Source organism: Mytilus trossulus, chromosome 7, assembly GCF_036588685.1.
Source record: "Mytilus trossulus isolate FHL-02 chromosome 7, PNRI_Mtr1.1.1.hap1, whole genome shotgun sequence".
NCBI lineage: Eukaryota > Metazoa > Mollusca > Bivalvia > Mytilida > Mytilidae > Mytilus > Mytilus trossulus.
In genome coordinates, this window is record NC_086379.1 from 74,835,728 (window position 1) to 74,861,398 (window position 25,671).

The 25,671-nt window shown below is 34.1% G+C and overlaps 2 protein-coding genes across 4 annotated transcripts in view; both read right to left on the reverse strand.

Moving 5' to 3' along the window:
* The window catches only part of LOC134725804 (uncharacterized), a 145,342-nt gene extending 144,171 nt beyond the window's left edge, over nt 1-1,171 (reverse strand). Inside the window, exon 1 of one of the 2 annotated variants that reach the window (XR_010108602.1) lies at nt 930-1,171. Coding sequence is in view for 1 of the 2 variants with exons in the window: in XM_063589972.1 (XP_063446042.1) it covers nt 930-986 (57 nt within the window). In the remaining variant the exon portion in view is untranslated. The remainder of the gene's footprint in view (nt 1-929) is intronic. The other variant, XM_063589972.1, reaches the window with a different exon arrangement.
* Nucleotides 1,172-22,298: 21,127 nt separating this feature from the next.
* Nucleotides 22,299-25,671, reverse strand: part of LOC134725806 (uncharacterized) — an 88,642-nt gene continuing 85,269 nt past the window's right edge. For both annotated transcript variants that reach the window (XM_063589973.1, XM_063589974.1), the window contains one exon: nt 22,299-24,027. In XM_063589973.1, the coding sequence (XP_063446043.1) occupies nt 23,993-24,027 (35 nt within the window). In that variant the 3' untranslated portion in view covers nt 22,299-23,992. The remainder of the gene's footprint in view (nt 24,028-25,671) is intronic.

Below are 25,671 nucleotides of genomic sequence, written 5' to 3' on the forward strand. Positions count from 1 at the left end.
AGCTGTCACATAGCCCGGATATAAATTCGGTTCCAAACCGATACCGGTGACAACACCATATCGTACATTATAAAAATCGCAATTTTTATTGAAATTAATTTTTTTTTCTCACATTTTTCTTCAGGAATTATAATAATTTTATGCTTTAAAGCGAATTTCAGGTCCTTTGTGCTCTTATCAAACTTCTTTGGGGTCCTTAGTGCTCCTTTGTGCTCCTTTGTGCACAAAGGAGGTCCTTTGCGGTGTTTTTAGAGACCCCCATTCAAATGCCATTATCATCCAAAAAAGGTTGTTCCAACCCCGAAACCCAAACCCCCTTGATCCACCACCCTATGTCTCTATTTTTTTAGGTGCAAACACAGCCCATTTTTGTCAATTGTTTACATCAAACCTAATTTAACATTGTGGTATACTGTACTTCTTGTGAAAAGACACCTGTAGACTTATCGGCCCCTTTTTTCTTGCAGTGATTAGTAATGTTTTAACTTTCGTTCGATCGGTCAAAATTTCGATTTAAATACTCATTTGATCTGCAATGTAACCTGACACACAGAACATTAACTCGTGTAAGTTATCCTCTTCCCAGATGCAACATGATCGTAACGTAAAATCAACAGGAAGGGGAGATAAGTTGATTTTTGTATGTGCTTCAAAGGCTTCAAAGTTTATAGAATTGTAAAAACTTTAAATGCAGATACTATAACTATTTGCCTTCAAAAAGCGACTACTCAAATTGAAACCCAAAAAGGTCCTTGTAGAGCATCGATATTATGTCACTTGTCACAGGATTTGTTGTGTAGATCTACGCTGTGACTGATTACGATTCGAGTACACCTATATTCCAAATACTTATTTACTATATTTTTAATCATTTCAAGATATAATTCGTGATAATTTGCATGAAATACAAAAATAATGTACTGACTTACCTGCAAACTTATGGGATTTAAAACTATTAACAAACAGAACAGGCGGGTCCAAATCATAGTGGACACAATGAAACAGATGTTTTTAAAAAGCAGTGTTTGTTTTTTTTCAATATTGAGTCCAATATTCCATGCTCAGCCAAAATGTATAATCTAGGAGAAGATGATAGTGGACAGTAACTGTTTGCACTGATTTCTTATTACAACTGTTCTTTCAATATTTCTTCACGTGACCTCTCGGTGAGCAGTGCTCAAAATTAATGATTTGCGGCATGATTCCAACTACATTCCAAGGGTTATGATCAGTCAAAATGAAAAATAAACCGACTGGACGAGATCACTGGAAATGGTTGTAAACTATAAACGATGAAATAAACATGTTATATTTAAATTGTTAATAAATGGCATCTGTTTCGTTCGACTTGTTGGTTTACAAACAATTGTGAACATATTTTAAAAAACGGACCTCTAATGTATCATTGGCCGCAGAATCTTCCATTCTTTCTCATTGTTTACATGGTTTTGTACTTTTGTTTGTCTGTTTGCCTTTTTTATTCTTCATCCATGCATTTCGGTTATTTTGAATTTCGATTTATGAGCTTAAATCAGTGTCCCTCCGGTATCTTTCACCCATGGCATTGTGTAATATTTGCCAATTATTAGTGTGACTTTTACCTTGGACCATCAGAGACTTGAACAAACTTCCAGACCGTGAGGAATTCAAGACCAAACTCACCAATCTCCTCTATAGTGGCTTACCTACATAAACAAAAGATAGATGATGTTTTAAACCAGTACCTGTACATAAAATTTGGGCACACTTTGGAACTATTGTATATTTCAAAAAAGTTATATATATACATTTTTTTGTCATGTTGGAAGACGTTAAACTAAATCTCATACTTAACTTAATAAGTGGTAGTGTTATCCATAAAGCATTTGATAAATCTAGGCATCTAATTTTCCTTTCTCGTTCATCTGAGGTGAGGGTGAGGTGGTTTTTTTCTATACCACACACACACTAACAAAGCCAACAAGAAACCAGCACTAATTCAATACCCTACGTAATTTATTGCGTCGGGCATAATATGCCGGATTTTGTCCCGTCCTTCTGTCAGATTGTCAGTCCTGTTCATATCATTGCAACTCCTCTGAACCGGCACAACATAATTTCATGAAACTGTAGAAACAAGAACATACTATGTAGATGTGCAAATCAACAGGAAAATATGATAACCAAGTATACGTGTATATAGCAAACACAAAAATAAGTAACGGACGAAGATTTAATTTGTGATCTTGGCCTCCATGCAGGCTAGCATTTGAAGTTTTACACAATTTTACAACTAAAGTCTTTGAGCTAGCTCGCAAAAGGAAACACAACTGAGGTTTTTTTATTGGTTGGCCATGGACAACTAGACTCAATGCTCTTTAAGCAGGATACAAATTGATACTCGTTTTCTATACAATTCACATAACAACATGTACAAATACGAGTTTCATATTGTTAAAACGACCAACTTCTATGTTCAGGTTAATGTTCCAATACTTAGTTCTCTGAGAAAATTAATATTAAAACCATATTTATTCAAGTGCTTTTAAAGTGATCTCAACTTATGCGTCAGTGAAATTGCGTGAAAAAAAAATAAGATTCATCATGATCTTGCCTGATCAGCTTGTTCGTAATAAGCATTGCTAAATTAATTGTGTTTTTGCAATTCTTTTTACGAACCTTGCAACTTTTTATCTAACCACCGATTTTCCGATTGCAAACCAGCAAGTTTCTTGCAATGTGCTATATCACTGGTATTAAAGAGATAATAGTAACTGCAATTACGATTATCCCAATATGGCGACGGTAGATATAGGTAAAATCTTTACACTCATTTTTCTTAAATGTAGCATGCTTTTGTCAATAGTTACTCAGCTGCAAGGTTTATCTATACCATTACATCATATTTGAATCGTAACGGTACACTGGAATCGTCTGAGCGCTTTGAAAATTGCCGTTGAAAAATTCGGTATGATAATCGTAACTCTATGGTATTTTTCTTCTTTGATAATCGTAATTTTCTTTATCGGATAATAGTAACTGAAACATAATAAATGTGTCTTTGGGCATTTCAATGGTATTTTGTTTGTTGAAAATGCAAATGTCAAGTTTAACGATGACATAAACGCATATAAAAATAAATGAAGAAACTTACAGATTAATATCTAGGACAAATTTACCTATATATATACAGTCATGGGACAAAAGTGAGTTCCCAGTAAAAAAAAGTCCTATCATTTCAACTTGTATATCTATTTATAACTGACAACAATATGCATAACCTTTTAGTTTAAACATATTTTATTTGCAAAAGTAGCAAAAGGGATTGGACACAAGTTATAACAACATTAGAGACGTCCTCTCCCAATATAAATATAAACACAAAGTAAATTAGATAATGGCGAAAAAAAAAACCACAACATAGTAGTAATGCATGTAATACATACTTCAAACAAAAATTAGAAATAAAAAGAAAAAAGAAAAAAAATACAATATAATAAGGAATAATAATGAAACAACTAGACTGAAGTGAAAGGTTGTAAAGTAGAAATTTAGAATGTTAATTGATTGTTTTAAATCTTTGTGTTATTCTGATACAAGATTGTACGGACTCAAAAATGTCTTTGTTTTGCTGAAAAGAAAGGTCAACGTCACCAGCTAATAGAAGCTCAATGGATATAGCATAACTTTCTAATTTTGGAAACAGTATTTCTCTGGCTTCGTTGTGAAGAGCGCACTCTAAAAAATAGTGTATACTATCCTCAACAGGATGGCCAAAGCTGCATGCGGGACTGGGTTTAATATTAACACGATGCAAATCTGAATTTAAAGAACTGCACATATTTCTCAAACGTGTATGAATGATATTAAGTTTTCTATCCCCACAACTAAAATAGGAAGGTGGTTGTATCAATTTGGACTTCATCTTTTGTTTAAAAATATTTATGTTTTGGACGTACGTATATCGGGGGGGGGGGGGGGGGGAGGCTATTCCATTCAAAAGTAGTGGATGGGGAAAAAAAAGGATTTTCTAGTTATGTCTAGTCTATAACCGGGTACTACATAATTATTACTGTTTCGCAAATCATAGTTAGATACTTGACCAACAAGAGGGGGCACTTAATCACAGAGATAATCAGGGGCAGTCCCATTATGTAAAGAATAGAACATATTGAGCTTTCTGGATTTTCTTCTGTCCACAAGCAATTGCCAGCCAGTTTCAAAATATAAAGCTTCCCGAATAGCAAACACGGGCAACCCAGTTACTAACCTCCCTCTGGGGAAGTATGGCAGGAGAATATCATAGCCTTTGTCTTATTAGGGTTAAAGTTAATAAGCCAATCTTTAGACCATACTGAAATTTGTTCTAAATCGCTGCTTAAGACATCCTCTATAGTGTAAGGGTTATTGCTGGAATAAGAAAGAGATGTATCATCAGCAAACAATTGAGTTAGACTTGTTAAATTATCGGCTATGTCATTTACATAAATAAGAAATAGTAGGGGACCTAATACAGAGCCTTGCGGAACTCCTGCATTAGTATTATCAAAAGGCGAATAGGCATTTGAAACAAAAACGCTTTGTTTTCTATTTAAAATATAACTTTCAAACCATTTATACAGATTTCCATCAATACCATACGCTTTTAGTTTTATTAAGAGGCCACTATGCCATACCCTTTCAAAAGCTTTCGAGGTATCACATAATATAAGAGATGTTATACAGCGATCATCAAGTGACATGCATATCCTATAATAAATTTCTATTAGCTGGTGAACCTTTTGATATATACATGTACCTGTTAAAGATACGGAAAATGAAGCAGCTGTCGAGTCAGCTATTGTGGTAAGTAGATATTTTGATTTTTTTCAAAGTTTCAATGTTGTGTGCGCGTTTAAGTCCGTTTTTGTTTGGTTTTTTTTAGGGGGGAGGGGAGGGATAGATTAGCTATATACCATATCCCAAAAGTGCAATCCTTTCAATTCATTGCTCAAAATGAAAGTCACGTATACCACATTTTCATATGTCATATATATGTTGTGCCTCCAATATCACGTATATATTAAAATTCTGCGCGAAATGAACAAAAGTTTCCGTCAATAACTTTATAACTGCATTATCGGATTTAATAGTTGTGGTTACTTTTATCGGTAGATATGAGTGTTCATATTTCCCTTTTCCTTATAATTCAATAAATATAGCCGTCCATTTTTTTCCCTTTGATTCCCTTTTTTCTATTTTTATATGATTTTAAAAATTTAATTCAAATGTTTTGATCAAATACCCATGTATTTTAGGACGTTTCTTTAAACAGTGTGGATGGTAAAGGATCTAAAATAGTTACAGTTTATTGTTACTATTGTTAATTGTTACTTTTATTTATGGTTACTTTTGTTTATAGTTACTTTTTTTTTTTTTTTTTTTTAGCCTTACCTATAGTCTTAATACGAAGCACTTGACGGACTGAAAAAAAACACACACAAATATGTATATTGATAAATTACATCAGAAGGCATAACATGTACACCATCACAGTCGGAACTTGTTTAATTACAAATATTTTTATAGATTTTTCAACAAATATTTTGTGCTTCAGAAAAATGCATGACAATTAGGTTAGGCTAATTTTTGTTTTCATTTAATAGAAAATAACTTATTATATGGCAAGTATGCAAATACAAAAATGTTCCTTGTTTAGTACCTTCAATATTTGTCTCTACAATATCTTCCATGTATATGTATGCATCATACTTTTCATATACCGAGTATTTATGAATTTTTGAATTAGTTTGTTTCTAATATTGCGGAATATGCGTTATTTTATTCTCCACTTTGCAGTCATTCTTTGAATAAGTATTTCTTGTAAGACAATTTAAAGCCACATCAACTTCATTTCTTCATTTTCGGGCTTTTGGCCAAACTATAAGAGAAAACAAATCCATGTTTGTCAAAGAACTCCACGTTACTTAATTTCATAATACACAAAAAATCCCAACCTTTCTCTATTCTTATATAGCATTAAATGTTTAAAGGATGTCATATTGTTATAATTCAAAAATAAATTTGTGTTGTTTATAGTTATTTTCTGAGATATCGAAATTTCAGTGACAGTCATGAAGCAGCTAAAATGCCAAAAAAAATATGGTATGACTAACAACGAGACAACTTTCCACAAGAGACCAACATGACTCAGATATTAACAAAAATAGGTCACCGTACGGCCTTCAACAATGAACAAAGCCAATACCGCATAGACAGCTATAAAAGGCTCCGAAATGACAATTTAAAACACTTTAGACGAGAAAACTAACGGCATTATTTATTAAAAAACTAAATTTTATGATATACTAGTATGTAGATATAGGAAGATGTGGTGTGAGTGTCAATGAGACATGCAACTCTCCATCCAAATAACAATTTATAAAAAGGTAAACCTTTATAGGTCAATGTACGGCCTTCAACACGGAGCCTTGGCTCACACAGAACAACAAGCTATAAAGGGCCCCAAAATTACTAGTGTAAAAAAACAATAGCATAACATCACAACATAGAAAAACACACGTTAAAATATCAATTGGCAGACTTAACTCAATCAAAAAACATAAATTAATACACATATTTAGCTGTTTTCCTAAGAACCTGTTAATAATATATGCATAAAAAGAAATGTCATAAGATGTTGGAACGTTTCGTAAATAATTCATCGACATAACTTCATTATATGCTATCAGATATATGTTTTTAGTGTCAATATCAATAAAACACTTTCCAGTTACGATTATCTTTCCATTTTTAAATACCATAATTACGATTATCTTTTTTTCCGAGTTACGATTATCATCCCGAATTTTTCGACGGCAATTTTCAAAGCGCTTAGACAAATCCAGTGCACCTTTACGATTCAAATATGATGTAATGGTATAGATAAACCTTGCAGCTGAGTAACTATTGACAAAAACATGCTACATTTAAGAAAAATGAATGTAAAGATTTTACCTATATCTACCGTCGCCATATTGGGATAATAATAATTGCAGTTACTATTATCTCTTTAATACCAGTGTATATGTGACGTAATCATAATTCATATTGTTCACGAAACTAATCTATTTGTGGTTGTATTGATAAACTTTCATCCGGAAGTAAAACATGATATACATGACGACTTCAGAAGTTAACATGTACTATTTGTTTAGAGACTTTTAAGGATCCAAAATGTTTACCGTGTCTTCATACATTTTGTGGAGGATGTATTTATACTTATATTGTGTCTACATTTGAAAAGGATTGTTCAAAAGGTGGGTTTTTATGTCCAATATGTAGGTACTTTGTGAAAAAGCCGTCAAAAGAAACATCACCTAAAAGCTTGTGTCAGGAACTACCATACAATCATTTAAGGTTTCTTCAAAGCATAACATTGTTTTAATACGTGACATCCTACGTAATCCAAAAGATTTTAAGTATAGAAAGACTATATATTGTGATCTTCATACCGATAAACCCGAAGAGATATTTTGCATGGATCATCTTAAACCTTGTTGAACTGTGTGTGCCGCCGTTTATCACCGAAAATGTGATAGTGTCATTCCGATTGAAACAGCTGCACAGGGAATAAAGTCAACGACCAACGATTTGTTGAAAGAACTATCAGAAGAAAGAAAAGCAGTTGATAACGCAATTTTACATAGGAAGAAATTTAGGTCTGTGTTCGAAAATCAAGTCGAGACCATACTGACAGAAATTAAGAAATTCCGATCTGACATTGAAAATCACCTAGATAATGTTCAGACAAACATTCAGTCAGAATTGAATGCTGTCAAGACAGAAGTAAATCTTCAAATAAACGACGATCAGACTCATCTGTCCAGTATAAAAAGTACGATCGAAAATTGGATTAGTCTAATAGAGACAAGTTCCACTCAAGGTTCAGAAATACAATGCTCTCTAGAGATTAACAAAATCCTATCCCAAAAGTTTGAATTACACAGATCTTTGTCAGACCGTCTTTAAGAAATGAGAAATGTAAAGATTAAATTCAAAAGGGATCTATGTATTCAACAACTTATGTCTCAACAAAAATTTGGCAGTATTCACAAACACGACTTTTTTTGGCGGTCAATTAATTTTTCAGGAGAAATCAAACACCTTTTGACGATTGTGTTAGATACTAAGAAAACTCCTCATAGATGCATAAGCGGTGTTCTTATGGGAAATAAAATAATACTTTCCGACAGAATTAACAAGAGGATCGTAATATTTGATTCAGATGGAATGAAAATCCACGAAATATTGTTGACTGGATTGCCGTGTGATATAACTGTCATTGATGCAGAAAATGTTGCTGTGACAATTTTTGAAGAAAAGGTTATAATGGTGGCAAACATACAATCACTCGAAGTGCATACTAAACTTAAAATAGATTGTTATGCTCATAGTATAACATTTCAGGACGATACATTTGTTGTCGCTCAAGACTGTTTTATCAGTAGGCTAGACTCCATGTCTGGATCCACAATTAAGCAAATATTAACATATGATACGTGGTTCTGTTATTACGCTCGCACGGATGTCTACATTTATGGAACTGGAAATTATGTTGTTTGCTTGAAAAAAGGTAAAAATGTCTTCAAATATAGTAGCATTGATTTGTCAAGACCAGCCGGAATAGACTTAGATTCTCAAAGAAACATTTATATTTGTGGATGTGAGTCAAACAATATTCATCAACTCAATAAAGGTTGAAAGTTAATCAGAATAATTCCCACGAAAACACTCGGATTAACATCACCATGGATTATTAGATTTTTAAAAGACAGTAACAAGTTCTTGCTGACCTCAAAAGACTCGAGCAAAATTGTCATAGCTCAAATAGGATAAATAACGTCTTTAACCGTAGCTTAATATTATATCAAATATTAAATTAGTATATGAGTTTTCTATGATATTATTGATTTTAATATTTGCTGAATGACAAACAAGTCCATCTCCAAAACTCATCAGTGAAGATGTCATAAATACAAGAACTCATAGCTCTACAAAAGTCAACTGATCACAATTTTCTTATGGATATGCACATTAAGATATTGTGTCCTCATTAACTACAAAGTTTCCTGAAATTCTGTTTGTGGTTTCAGAGAAGTTACAAACTGTTACAGTAGATTTTTAGGGCCAAATTTTAGTTCAAAGGGGCATATATATAAGTCATAGAAAGAAAGAAAATGAATCATAATTTCCTGTCGATATGCACATTTACATAGTATGTCCTTATTACCTACAAACATTCATGACATTCTGTTTAGTGGTTTCAGAGGAGTTGCTATGACAAGAACAGGACTGACAAACTGACGGACGAACAGACAGACGGACGGGTCAAAAACAGTATACCCATTACAGTGCTTGTTTCTTGTAGAGTATGTCTACGGGAAAAAAAAACCATCAACACCTCAAAGATTAACGAGCAGGGAAAATGTATAACCTTTGCTTGGATTTATTAAATGTTTCGTGTATATAACAGACAAAACAATACCAGTAGTGTGTCTGAGATGTTAGACAGTCACACTATGAGTTTAATTTACAGGATGGGTGACATTCAAACTCGTAAATCGAAAATAAACTGACAACGCCAAGGCTAAAGTAAAGAAGAAAAAGACACAGTGTAAAGTGTACTCTAAGGTCTCCTCTATGAATTATACACTGTAAATTCTTCTTTATTGTAAGAGTACATGTTGTCAGTGGTCTTCTCTATGAAACATGATTTACATTCTATATATAATCTATTGTAAAAGTGTGTTTTCGGTGGTCTCCTCTCTGAAACACACAGGGTAAAGTCTACCCAATTGAACATACTAGTAGTGTGTTTTCAAAAGAGGGGCGAAAGATACCAGAGGGACAATCAAACTCATAGATCTAAAATAAACTGACAACGACATAGCCAAAAAAATACAAATTCAAAGGTCTCTTCGTGAATTACATTGTAAAGTTTACTCTATTGAAAGAGTGTGTTATTAGTGGTCTTCTCTATGAAATATAATGCAAAGTCTACTCTATTGCATAAAGTGTGTTGCCAGTGGTCTCCTCTATGATACACAATGTTTAATATACTTTGCATTGTATATACTAATAGTGTGTTATCGGTGGTCTTCTCTATGAAATACAATGTAGAGACAACTCTCAACAAGAGACCAAAATGAAACAGAAATTAACAACTATAGGTCATCGTACGGCCTTCAACAAGGAGCAAAGTACATACCGTATACCTACCTACCTACCTACCTAGTTCTTATTATGCCCGGAGGCACATAGGGCAAGGACTAGATCTTTCCACTCATCTCTGTACTGTGCTTTTTTTCTATTGCACCCCAGCTGATTCCGTGTTCTTTCATTTTAGCTTCAACTGTTCTTCTCCAAATATAAAAAAGAAGATGTGGTGTTAGAATGTAGATTGCCATGGTCAGTTAGTTTTCATAGAGTTATCGTTCTTTGTATAGTTTCTTCAATATTATGGTCCGTATATTGTTTTGTAATTAGAATTTAGAGATTAGAATAGAATGTTGATGAGAAACGTTTGTTTTTATATGTGCCTCAGCCTACCCAGAAAATGTGAGCTAGCTTCCCTAGATGGTGGAGGTACCCGAATTTCGTAATAACTTTAATACATCATCGTTATAATAGTGTATGAACACAAAGTAAGATTTTCCTACATAAACATTGAAAATTTGACACTCAGCATCAGCACATCATCGCCACATGGCACCTCGTTTTCGCACTTGGCCACGATAAACAAGAAAAACAATTTGTTTATGTCTTTGCGTTTTATTATGAACTTACTGTCGAGCGTTTTATTCTGAACTTACTATGTTGGATTGCATTTCCCTCGAACACTCATGAATCAAGGTGGCAGTGACGATGAAAATTTTTACCTCAACCCAACATTTCTGTCATTTAATAACATTTCAGACAAATCCGTTTTAAGTGACACTTTCCTTAGCAAAAATTGTTTGGGCAAAACATATACACCAATTTCAAGGTCTGATTCTGACTCTAGTTTTGCTGAAAAATATTTAATGGTACAAACTCCCGAAACACCTGAAATAGACCCAATTCAGCCATACTTCACAAAAACTGTATTAACACCTGCTGATATTGATGAACAATTAGTTTCCGCTAGACAAAATATAAAATACAATTCCGAAAATTTGAAGAAAGTAACATTTAGCACAAGTACCCCCTCAATCATAAATTCAAGTTCAAAATACAGGAGCATTGCAGTAATGGAAAAATTGGGTACATGCCGAAAATTTGCGGGTTATCCTAAAGACAATGGAACAAAATTTCTACGAGAATTTGAGTCATTCTGTAAGCTTCACGAACTAGACATTTTAAATGAAAAGACAGTTGCTGCTTTTCATCTTCATTTAGAGGGACCCGCCCTCACTTGGTTTAACGGTCTTAGCCCGGATCTTTCATGGACCACTGTAAAGAGACTATTTACTGACAAATATGTTCAGATTGGTTGGCAGCATCCTTCGGTAGTTATAGAAAGTGAAACTTGCTAATGAGACAACTATCCACAAAAGACCAAAATGACACAAACATTAACAATTATAGGTCACCGTACGGCCAAGTTGTTTTGAGGCGCCCTCTCTTTCTTTTCCCCTCAGGCGTCCATCTTATGGCTACTCTGGTCAAGTCCTCTGCTGTTTTCTACGAACATGGCCAATCCATCTCCTTCTTTTCTGCTCCAATAAAGTCTCCATGTTGTTGGATCCTGTTGTTTCATGGAGGTCTATGTTGGTGATCTTACGCGGCAAGAATATCCTTAAGATCTTTCTTAGGTAACCGTTGTGAAAACTGGAGAGCTTGTCAATATATTTTTGTCATTCTCCAGCATAGTAGCACTGCTAGTACACAACTGTTATATAATCTAATGTTGGTGTTCTTACTGGTGTTGCTTGTTTTCCAAATGTGTCTTAGTTTTAAAAATGTGTCTTAGTTTTAAAAATGCAGTTCTTGTTTTTCCTATTCTGGCTCTTATATCTGTGTCTGCTCTTCCTTCAGATGTTACTATGCTGCCCAATTAAGTGAAAGGTGCAATCTAGGGGTGCCCCATTTAAATCTATTACAGGAGGCTTTGAGGTGTTAAGAGGCATGACTTCTGATTTCTTGATGTTAATATTCAATCCAATCATACTTGCATTTTTTTGTAATTAGTGGTTCTGTCTTGCATGTGTTTTTCTAGATGCGACAATAAGGCCAGATCATCTGCATGAAATTCTATCTTACTTTCTTTATCAGCTTCATTTGTTGGATAATAAACTTGGATGATTGATGTCTTTATAGGTTTTGTATTTTGTCTTGCTGTTATTATTCGTTTATTGGCTGGATTGTACGCAATGAGTGATTTATATGCTGATCTGTTGAGGATGATGACAACTATCCCCTGGTGTTTGTTATCTTTTTTGCCAAACCTAGTCCATCTACATTCACTAATACCTAGTATGTTCAGCTTGTTTTCCTTCATTTCTCTTAACACTTGGGTTTGTTTTCAACCTCCAACCTGGTGGACCAGGGTTATTTGTTTATGGTTTTCCTTCCAATAGATAGATGCCTTCCTTTGCTTACGAGTCTGATCTTCCCGTTGATTTTGATGTTAGATTTTTCTCCTCTATGAAATACAGCGTAAATTAAGTCTTCTCTATTGTATATAGTGTGTTGTCGGTGATTTCCTCTATGAAATACAGTGCAAACTCTTCAGTATCGAAAACAGTATTTTCTCAAAGGCCTTCTCTATGAAAAACAATGTAAAGTCTATTCTAGTGTATATTTATATATATATACAACTCGTCTAAACATCAACCCAACAATGTTAGATCTGTAAATTTGCTTTCGCAAATTTTTGGTTCTTCCCTCGCCGGGATTTGAACCCATGCTACTGTGATATCGTGACACCAAATCGCCTGCACTGCAGCCGTCCCGCTAGACCACACGACAACCTGGGCTCTACAATAATAGAGCTTTCGCTGGCCATGTGTTACCTTTCTACGTCAGTTTTAATCTAGCTGCGTACTACAGTACATGATATATAAGGCATGAAGATGTTATTGTTACAGATCTAAATTATCTATAGTAAAGGATCCTACAAATTAATGTAAGATACAGTCACAGAAAATAATTAAATTATATATATATATAGTGTGTTGTCAGTGGTCTCCTCTATGAAATACATCGTAAAGTTTACTTTATATCCTCAATCCTCAATCGTATGGCCTTTTCTCATTGGTGCATATTACGCCCTATGTGTATCTACCTCCGTGCATTTTCCTCCATGTACTTCAATTTTGTTTTTGCTGTTACGATTGAGGTTGCGAATGTTCGGGTAAGTCGAAACGTCCCGTTTTTTTAAATAAAGGCAGAAATGATTTCTAACTTCCGTTTATATTCTTCTGTGTTTTATTGATCTAGTGCCTGTGTTGATTTTGCGGATTCAAATTTCCTTTGTAATTTGATGGTACATTTCTTTTCTATAACTCTCGTAGTTGGGGCACTCTGTGAGGTAGTGTTGTTGTGTTTCCTTAGTTCCACAGCTGCATAAGTCGATGCGTTTTTGCCCTGTGTGTTGTTTATAATATTTAAAGGTTGTATAGCCAGTTCTAAGTTGTATAAAGATGCGGAAGAATTTTTTGGTTGGATAGCAAAAGATTGAAATGTGTTTAATGTCTGGTATTATCTCAAAAAGGTCTCTTGTTGCGTAATTCCCATAGTCTTTGCCACTTCAGCATGACACTCTTGTGTACACCTTGTTTTACGTCTTGAAGGGTACTTGTGTTGTTTTAGGCAGGAGTTGTGTTGATTCTTCTGCTGCTTGCTTTGCCAATAAGTCCGCTTCATCGTTCCCTTGGATATTTGCGCGTCCTGGTTTCCATATGATGCAAATTTCTCTGATGTCTCGAATCACACCAATATAGGATTTTGGTGCCCAATTTAGTGTGAGGAGTCTTACTGCACTTCGACTGTCAGAAAAGATCTTAAGTGTGGTGATGGTGTTATGTAGTCTTTCCAGTAAACAAAATTCCAGTACCATTACAATTGCTACATGCTCTGCTAGCAAGATGGATACTCTTTGAGTGATAGGTCTGTGAAGTCGTATGGCTGGTCTTGAGTCTTCTGTGTTGTATATGATTGCACCAGCTCCACATGGTTTCCCATGCATGATCCATCAGTGTATGCAGTTGCTTGGTTGTTTGCTGTGTTACATATTAATTTTGTCATGACTGTTATGCATAGTTTCTTTTGTTCTGATGTTCTTGGTTTCGAGCTTCCGAGTCTGTTCCAGTATGATGGTGTTGTTTTTGTCCTTGATGTTTCTCCGAATCTATAAGTAAATTCCGGCTCTATTAAATTAATGTTAATGCCCGGTTTTTCTCTCCATTTCAACTAATTGACATAGCGCTTTGCCGATTGGTGTTATATGGATGTCATGGCCTATTTCTTCTTGATAATTTATAAGTTGTTGTTTAATAGGTTATTTTACGGACTTTGTTGGATTTTTGCAATTTCTTTTATAGAAATCTCTTTGAATTTAAAGCTTTTCTGCCTGATGTTGATGACATATCTAGGCACAGATCGAGCGCTTTCCTCTGTAACCAATTAAATTTTTGGAGGTCTTTTTGTTCAGCAACTTGCCATGCTGGGCAGCTATATTCCACAACAGATCTTGTTAGACAAAAGTACAATTGTAACAGTTTCTGGGTACTCATCTAACTGATTTGTCTTACTTCTCGTGGTATGGTCAGATTTCTACTTGCTTTTTTTTCTAGTGTTTCTATGTGTTTCCCAAACGTCATTTTCTTGTCCAGTATTACTCCGTGTAACTTTTGGTTTGGGTTATAATTTAGGTCTTTCCCATTTAATTTGATGGTTTTATCCTCTTTACTGATTTTCTTTTTGGTGAACATGCACACTTATGTCTTTTCGATGCTGATGTTAACTCCATGTTCTGGTCCATTCTATTGCTTTTCCGATCTCTTGTGTCTTTATATTATAGTGTGTTGTCCGTGGTCTCCTCTATGAAGTACAGTGTAAAGTCTAATATATTGTATATAGTGTGTTGTCCGTGGTCTCCTCTATGACATACAGTGTAAAGTCTACTATATTGTATAGTGTGTGTTGTCGGTGGTCTCCTCTATGAAATACAGTGTAAAGTCTAATATATTGTATATTGTGTGTTGTCCGTGGTCTCATCTATGACATACAGTGTAAAGTCTAATATATTGTATAGTGTGTGTTGTCGGTGGTCTCCTCTATGAAATACAGTGTAAAGTCTAATATATTGTATAGTGTGTGTTGTCGGTGGTCTCCTCTATGAAATACAGTGTAAAGTCTAATATATTGTATATTGTGTGTTGTCCGTGGTCTCCTCTATGAAGTACAGTGTAAAGTCTACTATATTGTATATTGTGTGTTGTCCGTGGTCTCCTCTATGAAGTACAGTGTAAAGTCTAATATATTGTATATTGTGTGTTGTCCGTGGTCTCATCTCTGAAGTACAATGTAAAGTCTAATATATTGTATATTGTGTGTTGTCCGTGATCTCCTCTTTGAAGTACAATGTAAAGTCTACTTTATTGAAATAGTGTGTTGTCAGTGGTCATCTCTATGAAATATATGTCAAGTCTACTCTATTGAATGCAGAGTGTTTTCAATGGCTTCCTCTATTGAATACAGTATAAAGTCTAATTCATCAAACGTATATGACTGATATTTTGTGTACAAAATAAAGTCTACTCTACTAAAATATTGTGTTGTCAGTGGTCTTCTTTATGAAATACAATTTGAGGTCTACTCTATTGTATATATTGTGTCGTCAAAGGTTCCATCTATTTCTGGTATAAAGTTTGTATTTCCTCTATAAAACGTGTTCTTAAAAAAACTGTATGTCTTAAAATATTGAAAACAACACGTTATTAATTTCTTGCGTCCGAAGCGCTTTTCTGGATTTACCTTCATCAGGAACGCTCAAAGCCAAACATTTGAAATCCGAAGATGTATAAGTACCGAAACCGTTGAAAAGCTGTATGTAAAAAAATACCTAAAATAAATAGCCAAATTCATCTAAAGCCAACTTTGCCTGAGGGAGTTGAAACCTTAGTTTCTTAATAATTTATAAATTTATAAACGGACAATTTTAGTAAAGTTTGTCAAATCATGTCAGTACCGAAATACTGACTACCGAGCTGATGATACCCTCGGGGACTGATAGTCCACCAGCAGAGGTATCGACCCAGTGATGTAAAATATTGAAAACAACACGTTATTAATTTCTTGCGTCCGAAGCGCTTTTCTGGATTTACCTTCATCAGGAACGCTCAAAGCCAAACATTTGAAATCCAAAGATGTATAAGTACCGAAACCGTTGAAGAGCTGTATGTAAAAAAATACCTAAAATAAATAGCCAAATTCATCTAAAGCCAACTTTGCCTGAGGGAGTTGAAACCTTAGTTTCTTAATAATTTATAAATTTATAAACGGACAATTTTAGTAAAGTTTGTTAAATCATGTCAGTACCGAAATACTGACTACCGAGCTGATGATACCCTCGGGGACTGATAGTCCACCAGCAGAGGTATCGACCCAGTGATGTAAAATATTGAAAACAACACGTTATTAATTTCTTGCGTCCGAAGCGCCTTTCTGGATTTACCTTCATCAGGAACGCTCAAAGCCAAACATTTGAAATCCGAAGATGTATAAGTACCGAAACCGTTGAAGAGCTGTATGTAAAAAAATACCTCAAATAAATAGCCAAATTCATCAAAAGCCAACTTTGCCTGAGGGAGTTGAAACCTTAGTTTCTTAATAATTTATAAATTTATAAACGGACAATTTTAGTAAAGTTTGTTAAATCATGTCAGTACCGAAATACTGACTACCGAGCTGATGATACCCTCGGGGACTGATAGTCCACCAGCAGAGGTATCGACCCAGTGATGTAAAATATTGAAAACAACACGTTATTAATTTCTTGCGTCCGAAGCGCTTTTCTGGATTTACCTTCATCAGGAACGCTCAAAGCCAAACATTGAAATCCGAAGATGTATAAGTACCGAAACCGTTGAAGAGCTGTATGTAAAAAAATACCTAAAATAAATAGCCAAATTCATCTAAAGCCAAAAATGTGTCATGTTGTCCAAATTGTTGGGATACACATCTTGTTTCGTGTGCTGGTGGTTTTACCACAGGGGTTGTGTATGCGTCTAGTGCAGTGATGGAGTCAATACTCTGTCACTGCCACTGGCTAACTCACTTGTGGGGTGAAAAGAAAGTCGAGTGTGTAAATCTTTCCTGCCAGTACAAAGCCTCTACACTATCCAAGACTTCTACAGTGCCTCCTCGCGACAGAACACGATAACTAGGTTTCCTTATCCTAGGCGTCATCTGTAGAAGATCTCGGAGCAGCAAGGGCCCTAGAGATGCAGTGTGTAGGCCCACCGGCGTGTGGATACGCCCTAGCACCCATCAGCCTTGTCCCAGCTATGGGTCAAATAGTATCACTGCCTTGTGATTGGATTTTTGAATCAAAGGCTATGGAAGTAAATCCAGACAGAAAATCCGGGTAGATGGAACTCGATAGCAACGACAATCGTCTAAGGGATGAAAAGTTTGAAAACCCCTACAGAAAAGCTGCCGGTCCTCCGGGCACAGGGGGTTAAGCGTAGGGTTAATCACCCTGCCTTGGAAAAAAATATTGATTACAGAAACGACTACAATAACCACTACTCTTTCTCGTCACAGACTTGAGGAAGAACATGTTTTTAACTGAAAACGGCAGATGACGCGAAGGCCGATGGAGCTGTTTTCAAACAAACTCACCACCAGAATAGGCACATGGAATGTAAGAACACTGTACCAAAGTGGTAAATGTGCACAAGTAGCAAAAGAGATGGATAGATACAGGCGATACAAGATCGAAATTCTAGGACTAAGTGAAGTTAGATGGAACACATCAGGCATGACAAATTTAAATACAGGTCACACAATCATATATTCCGGAAACATCAATCAAAATGACCCACATGAAAAGGGAGTTGGATTTCTAATATCAAAAAGATCTAAATCAGCTTTCCTGGAGTGGAATCCCATCTCACCAAGAATTATCACAGCAAGCTTTAACTCACGTTTTCAAAAAAAACTCCCTGATACAAGTATACGCCCAAACCAATGTCGCAGATGACTGTGAAAAGAAAGACTTCTACCACTCATTACAAACAACTATAGAAAAAGTGCCAAAAAGAGACCTATTGGTACTTTTGGGTGACCTAAATGCTAAGGTTGGATCAGAAAGAAAGGGATGGGAGAGCGAAATTGGTCCTCATGGGATAGAAAATATGAATGAAAATGGTGAACTGTTTGCACTAACAACCTTGTCATAGGAGGAACACTCTTCAAACACAAGAACTGCCACAAGATAACCTGGGTGTAACCAGCAGGAAATGCAGAAAACCAAATAGACCACATATCTATTTCTCAAAGATGGAGGTCTTCACTGCAAGATGTAAGGGCAAAAAGAGGAGCAGATGCAGCATCAGACCATCACCTAGTTATAGGGTCAATAAAGATGAAACTTTTAGCCAAAAAAAAAATCAGTTGTCAAAAGAAGACATTTCAACGTTGGGAAGCTGAAACTACCAAACATAAGAGGAGAATTTCAAATATCTCTTCAATATAGATTCTCAGCTATAAGAGACCTGGATATAGAGGAGAATGGTATTAACAACACATGGGAGCAGACGAAACGTGTAATACTAGAAACATGCGAGGAAACATTAGGATACATGCAGTATACACGGAAAAACTGGTTGTCAGATAATACATGGGTTAAGGTTGAAGAACGGAGAAAAGCCAAAGAAAAAGTCTTAAATGTCATCACAAGACAACAAAAAGACAAACAGAAGACCTTTATAGAGAGAAAGACAAAGAAGTTAAGAAGAACTGTAAACAGGATAAAAGAGACTATGTTGAACAACTAACACAAGAAGCAGAAATTGCATGTAGCAAAGGAGACATAAAATCTCTCTACAACACAACAAAACAACTAAGTGGAAGACGATCCAACTCAAGTGCTACAGTCAAAGATAAAAATGGCAATGTGTTAACAAAAATTGAAGATCAATTGAAACGATGGAAAGATCATTTTGAAGAAGTGCTGATCAGACCCTCTCCAACAGACCCATCTACCATTGAAGGGAGACAGGTCCTGAATATCAAGACAGGAGATATAACTAAAACAGAGGTCAACGCTGCAATAAAACAACTAAAGAATGGAAAAGCAGGAGGGATCGACAACATACCCCCTGAAGCTATAAAGGCAATGGATAACATCTGTATTGATAAACTTCACCAACTACTTAACAAAATATGGAATGATGAACATATACCTGATGACTGGCGTAAAGGAATCCTCATTAAAGTATCAAAGAAAGGCGACAAATCAATCTGTAGCAATTAGAGAGGAATTATTTTGCTTTCCATTCCTTGCTAAGTCCTATGTCATAGAGGTTAAAGAAAGAAGTTCATAAGTGACTAAGAGACGAACAGGCCGGTTTCAGACAAGAGAGATCATGCATTGACCAAATTGCCACATTAAGAATCATCATTTAGCAAACCATTGAATGGCAGACATTCCTATACTTAACATTTGAAGATTTCGATAGGGCCTTTGATATTATAGACCATCAAGTACTATGGAACATCCTTAGACATTATGGAATACCCCAAAAAATCATATCCGTCATCCAACAGCTCTATGATAGTTTTACATGTCAAGTGAGCCATGCAGAGACTCTGACAGATCCATTTCCTGTATCAACCGGTGTCAGACAAGGATGTTTACTTTTCCCTCTCCTTTTTCTGATAGTGATAGATTGGGTGAGTCGGAAATCATACAATACTCCTTTGAAGACATGGACTTTGCAGAAGATATCTGTCAGCTTTCCCATCGCCATGAAGATTCACAAAAGCAAGCAGCCAACCTTGAAACAACTGCAAAACAAGTAGGACTATACATAAATGCAAAAAAGACAAAATCCATGAGGGTAAACACAAACCAAAGTGAGAGATGCTGAAATTGAAGATGTCCGTGTATTTACATACATGGAAGTGTAATCAATACATCAGGTGGGACAGATGAAGACATCCAATCAAGAAAAAGAAAGCTCAACAAGCCTTTGCTATCCTAAAACCAGTCTGGAGGAGCAAAGCACTCAGAACGAACACCAAAATCAGGATCTTCAACTCAAACGTAAAATCTATTCTTCTCTATGGGTCAGAAACTTGGAGAATGACAGCTGCATCAACAAAAACATTACAAGTTTTCATGAACAGGTGCCTAAGAAACATCATTGGAATCAAGTGGCCAAACACAATCAGCAACAAAGAGTTATGGAAAAGGACAAGACAAGAACCAATAGAAAGAACGATAACAATAAGAAGATGGAAATGGATTGGACACACTTTACGTAAAAGCAACACAAATGTTACAAGACAGGCACTAGATTGGAATCCCCAAGGCCATCGCAAAAGAGGCCGACGAAAATCCACCTGGCGCAGAGATCTAATATCTGATCTCCAGGTAATTGGGAAAACATGGGTTGAAGCAAAGAAACTAGCCAAGGACAGGAAAAGATGGAAAGCTACTGTAGTCGCCCTATGTCCCCCATGGGACGAAGTGGATTAAGTCAAAGTAAGTCAACATCGTGTTTCCGAAAATATTGTTCAAGTCAAAGAAATTGACAATGAGGGTCGGTTGAAAACAAAAGTTTACGATTAAAGAGATGATTTCAGCTTTCCAATTGTGAACTTTCCATTTCTAAGTAGCAACATTCCAGCAGCACCTGCATACGGTGTATATATCTTCCAATTGATACGATATTCCCGTGCTTGTATTTCCTATCATGATTTTCTTGATAGAGGGTTGCTGCTCACAAGAAAGCTATTAAACCAAGAGTTCCAAATGGTGAAGTTGAAATCATCCCATCGTAAATTTTACGGACGCCATCACGAGTTGGTTGACCGTTATGGAATAACCGTTTCACAAATCTTATCGGATATGTTCCTTACGTCGTAACAACAATCCCCTTCCCTTTCATGAATGTGACCTACCGAATTAGACTATTTACCGGATTTGTAATCACATAAGCAACACGACGGGTGCAACATGTGGAGCAGGATTTGCTTACCTTTCCGGAGCACCTGAGATCACCCCTAGTTTTTGGTGGGGTTCGTGTTGTTTATTCTTTAGTTTTCTATGTTGTGTACTTTTGTTTTTCTGTTTGTCTTTTTCATTTTTAGCCATGGCGTTGTCAGGTTGTTTTAGATTGATGAGTTTGACTGTCCCTTTGGTATCTTTCGTCCCTCTTTTTTTAATCCACTTAAACTTACCATCCAAAGCTATAGATTTTTCCTTGGTGAAATTAATATACTAGTATGTATGTTTTCATGCTCCAGGAGGCCTTATCTCTCTCCTGGCAAGTCATCCATTGTTTGTTATAAAATAACAAATCGTTGAATTTTTATATTGGACCATCAACATTTCTGTCAATTTTGGATTATAATAGACCAGTTGTTTCAGAGAATAAGATGAAAATATTAATAACAAATGAAGGATTGACAGAAAAGTACCATAGCTTGAATGCACCTATGGGCTAGGTGAGTTAAAAATAGTTATGCAGTCCATCCAAATGATTTATCCTTTTTATACAATACTTCTTTCCAATAAAGTAAGAACTTGGTGTGCCCCATGGTAATCTAAAATGTTTTTTTCAACATAAGTATTTCCCAGTGAGATTGCAGAGAAAATTATGAAGTCAAGATATCCTTGCCAAATTTGGTTTGTAATTTGTTGATATTATTCCACATATCTGTGATTCAATGTGTGGTATTACTGATATCAGACAAAGGAAGTTAGACCTCTCACCAGTGCTAGAGTTTATAGTCTTTAGCCTGCAGAGAAATGTGAGTCTAAAGTAAAGGCCTACAAGTGGCATTCTAGGTGAACAGATTTAAATGGACTGTTCTTTAAACAATGGTGATACAAGTGGGAGTTTTAGCTAGCTATAAAATCAGGTTTAACCCACAATTTTCATAGAAAATGCCTGTATATGGTCAGGAATACAGCATTTGTTTTTATAGACTTTTCCTTTTTGAAACTAACTTTGAGTTCTGTATTTTTGTTATGCTTTTTTGCATGAGTTATGTCAAGTGCAAGAAGGAATTTTGTGTCATGAATTAAAACACCATGTGCCTTCATTAACATTTCAACAACATTAAATATTGATATTTATTTTAATGATTAGTATAAATGTAAATATCTGTATATAAACAATATGTATATGGCATTTGATTATTGCTGAGGAGTATTTAGTTCATTATACTATAACAAAATACAATGCATTAATAGAAAACAAACATAATGTACTCACAATCACATCTTCCATAAATACTTCTGTCCATCATGATCTCATTTCATTTCATTAAAATAAAATTAAAATAAAATAAAATTTAACTTTCAAAAGTAACTAATTTAAAAAGCAAAACAGTAACCATTTCATTAATTAAAATTTATTCACTTAAAATTATAAAGATTTTTCTTGGATTTTTACCTTTTTTGAAATAAAATACAAAAATTAAAAATGAAATTAAAACCAACTCATACATTTAAATAAAATTAATTATTTTCACATTAGTAATGCAGGACACAGGTGCAACCAATTTTTGAACTTTTTAATTAATATGAAATAAGAAGATGTGGTATGATTGCCAATGAGACCACTTTCACCCAAATGATGTGGATTTAAGGAACTATAGGGCAACTTTGGGTCTTCAACAATGAGCATAACAAAATGTTCAATCATTCAATAAAAAAACACACTTCTGGACATATTTTTTCTGACATAAATTGTCAAAATAATCAATTTTCTAATTTCACAAAAATGATTGAACTAAGAAAAAAACTTTTTTCTTTTTCAAATGTGATTTGTAACAATTCCAAAACTATGAAGAGAGTTGTTTTGTTATTCTGTAGTAATTACATTCAATTACAATTTCAAACAGGCCAACAAATATAAAATTTCAAATTTCAACATATATCCTTCCTAGATGTGTAACAAAAATAATGTTAAAATATTATGCTTTTATGATGATATTATGCTTCAAAATGAACATTTAAAATTAATATACAAATTCGAGAAATTGCAACTCTCAAATAATTAACATATATTTTATTTCTATATACTAAGCAATTATACAAAATAAACATAACATTAGCAAATATATATCATTCTGACATGAAAATGAAGGATATATTCAATATATCTGTTAATATGATAAGTATGAAAATCAGCTGATCAAAACCAGAACTACTTTTATTTTACATAAATTACTAGAACTACTTTTTCATCCATCTCATACAATTTACTTGTACATGCATGAAGCTGATGAAAAATGATAGAAAATGTAATGGCTTTAAAAAATATATCAGTTATTTTTCTCTGCATAGTATATATGAGGTAAAATGTTGATCTGATTGTTAGCATTACACTTTATCTGAGTTTTGAATATCGAGTTAGTTTTATCAAATATGAATGCCGAATTCAAATCATCAAAAGACCTAGAGTGATTCCTTAACATCAAATTTTCTGCTTTTGAGTAAAATTCTATAGTGTAAGAGATAAAAGCACAGAGAAATTTACTTGTGGTCAAGTTTAAAAGGGTTTAATTAATTAGAAAATCTATACAGAAAATACTTCTGATGTCACAGTTATATCTTAAAGCTGATTACATCCAATCTACAATGTTCATACTTTATATAAAACAGAGGTAGAATATGTCCATCTATAACAAATAAGCTTCAATATATCTATTAATAAACTTCAGACTGGAATGTTCTGTAGAATGACACAATGTTTTTGACACTATAATATCTTTTATTCTTCTTTCATACTAAATATTTCCTTTTCTTTTATGCCTTGGATTTGTATACTGCTGGATCACCTCCTAAAAAAGAAAATATATTTGAATATTTTTTTTTTATTATTCATGGCCATCGGCCTAATTTAAACATATACATCTTTTTTTTATATTAGATATAAATGCATGCTTAATTGTCTGTATTTCAACCATCATCAAACAAGGTACGTGTGTGTTTGATTATAAATATGATACAAGAATTTTGATTCTTTAGAAAAAAAATAGAGATTCGAAGGATAATGAATCAGTTAGATTGAAAATTAGGTCTTTCTTGTTAAATAGAAGACACTTTCGGATAAGTTTGGCTGGAGATGGTATTAAAAGCATCCCAATTAAAAACTGTGCTATTATGCCTGAGGTGTTTGACATTGTGTGTATCAAAAACAGCTAAAAATTAGGGGCGAATTGAAATCAAAGAACTAAGAAAAAAATATATCAAAAATGGAAACCCAGGAAACTTTGAACTTATGAGAACATAGTGTTCATGCTCTTCAATATAAATGCATATATAAAAAAAAAGTCCCATGTTTTTTCTTAATCACTCAAAACTGTAGGTAGGACTATTTTATCATTTTATGTTTTGTTAATATATACCATGTTCTAAGAGAATATGTGTAAACTTAAAATAAACACTGTATCAGTATTTTCACCATATCTATCATTTTATTATTTCTATTACAATATGGTTTAAGTATGGATACCTTTTAACTTCCCAATGTTCCCTCCTAAATATACTCTGATTTTTTAAGTGAGACCAAATTTACAAACTTGTGCAATATCCAATTATGTCCCATTGCAAATCAAATTGTGTATTACACATCTAATAAAAATTACTCTTTATGGTTGACTAAAACAATAAACACAATTTAATAATTTGATCATACAACTATATCACACAATTCAACAATTTCATAAGAGATATATATGTTAATTTTCATTAAAAGCAAGCTATCAAATCACACAATAATCTAAGTAAGTTTAGATATGAAATAAAACAGCTATTAACCTTGAAATCCATGGAATGTAACAGGAATGATTTGATTTATAACATAACCTTTTATAATTAATCAGTTTAGTTTGTCCTCCTGGCTTGAAATCATATACTTTATTTTTTCTATTTACAATTGTTAGTTTGATTCCTATGTTTAGTTTGTTTATTGTAAATTGTGTGTGTGTTATTTTTTTAATGATATTATATCTCTGTACAGACTTTATGCATTGGTTGTTTGAGAATTAAGATACATATACTAGGAAGTATGGATTGAGACTTTTTTTTCAATAAATTTTTACAGATTATTTTTTTAGAAAAGATAGAAATATTTAGAGTATGTGTTTAGAATGACAAACAACTTTCATACTATATTAATCTCTGGTAAAATTTTCACAGATTTTATAGGTGAAGACATTCAAGTATAAAGCATTAATGGAATTATTAATTGTGAAAGCTTTAATTTATTTCATTTAGTTTTTGCCACATACAATTGCAATTATAAAAAAAAAAAAAAAAAAAAAAAAAAAGATCGCAAGCATCAATGTTATGATATACTCTTCACTGGTTGTAACAATTTATTACTGTATTAGACATGAGCAATGGCTTCAATATGCAGATTAAATAAATGCATTTTCTTGATAGAATAATAGGCTATTTTATCTTGGTTAAGACCATCTAAA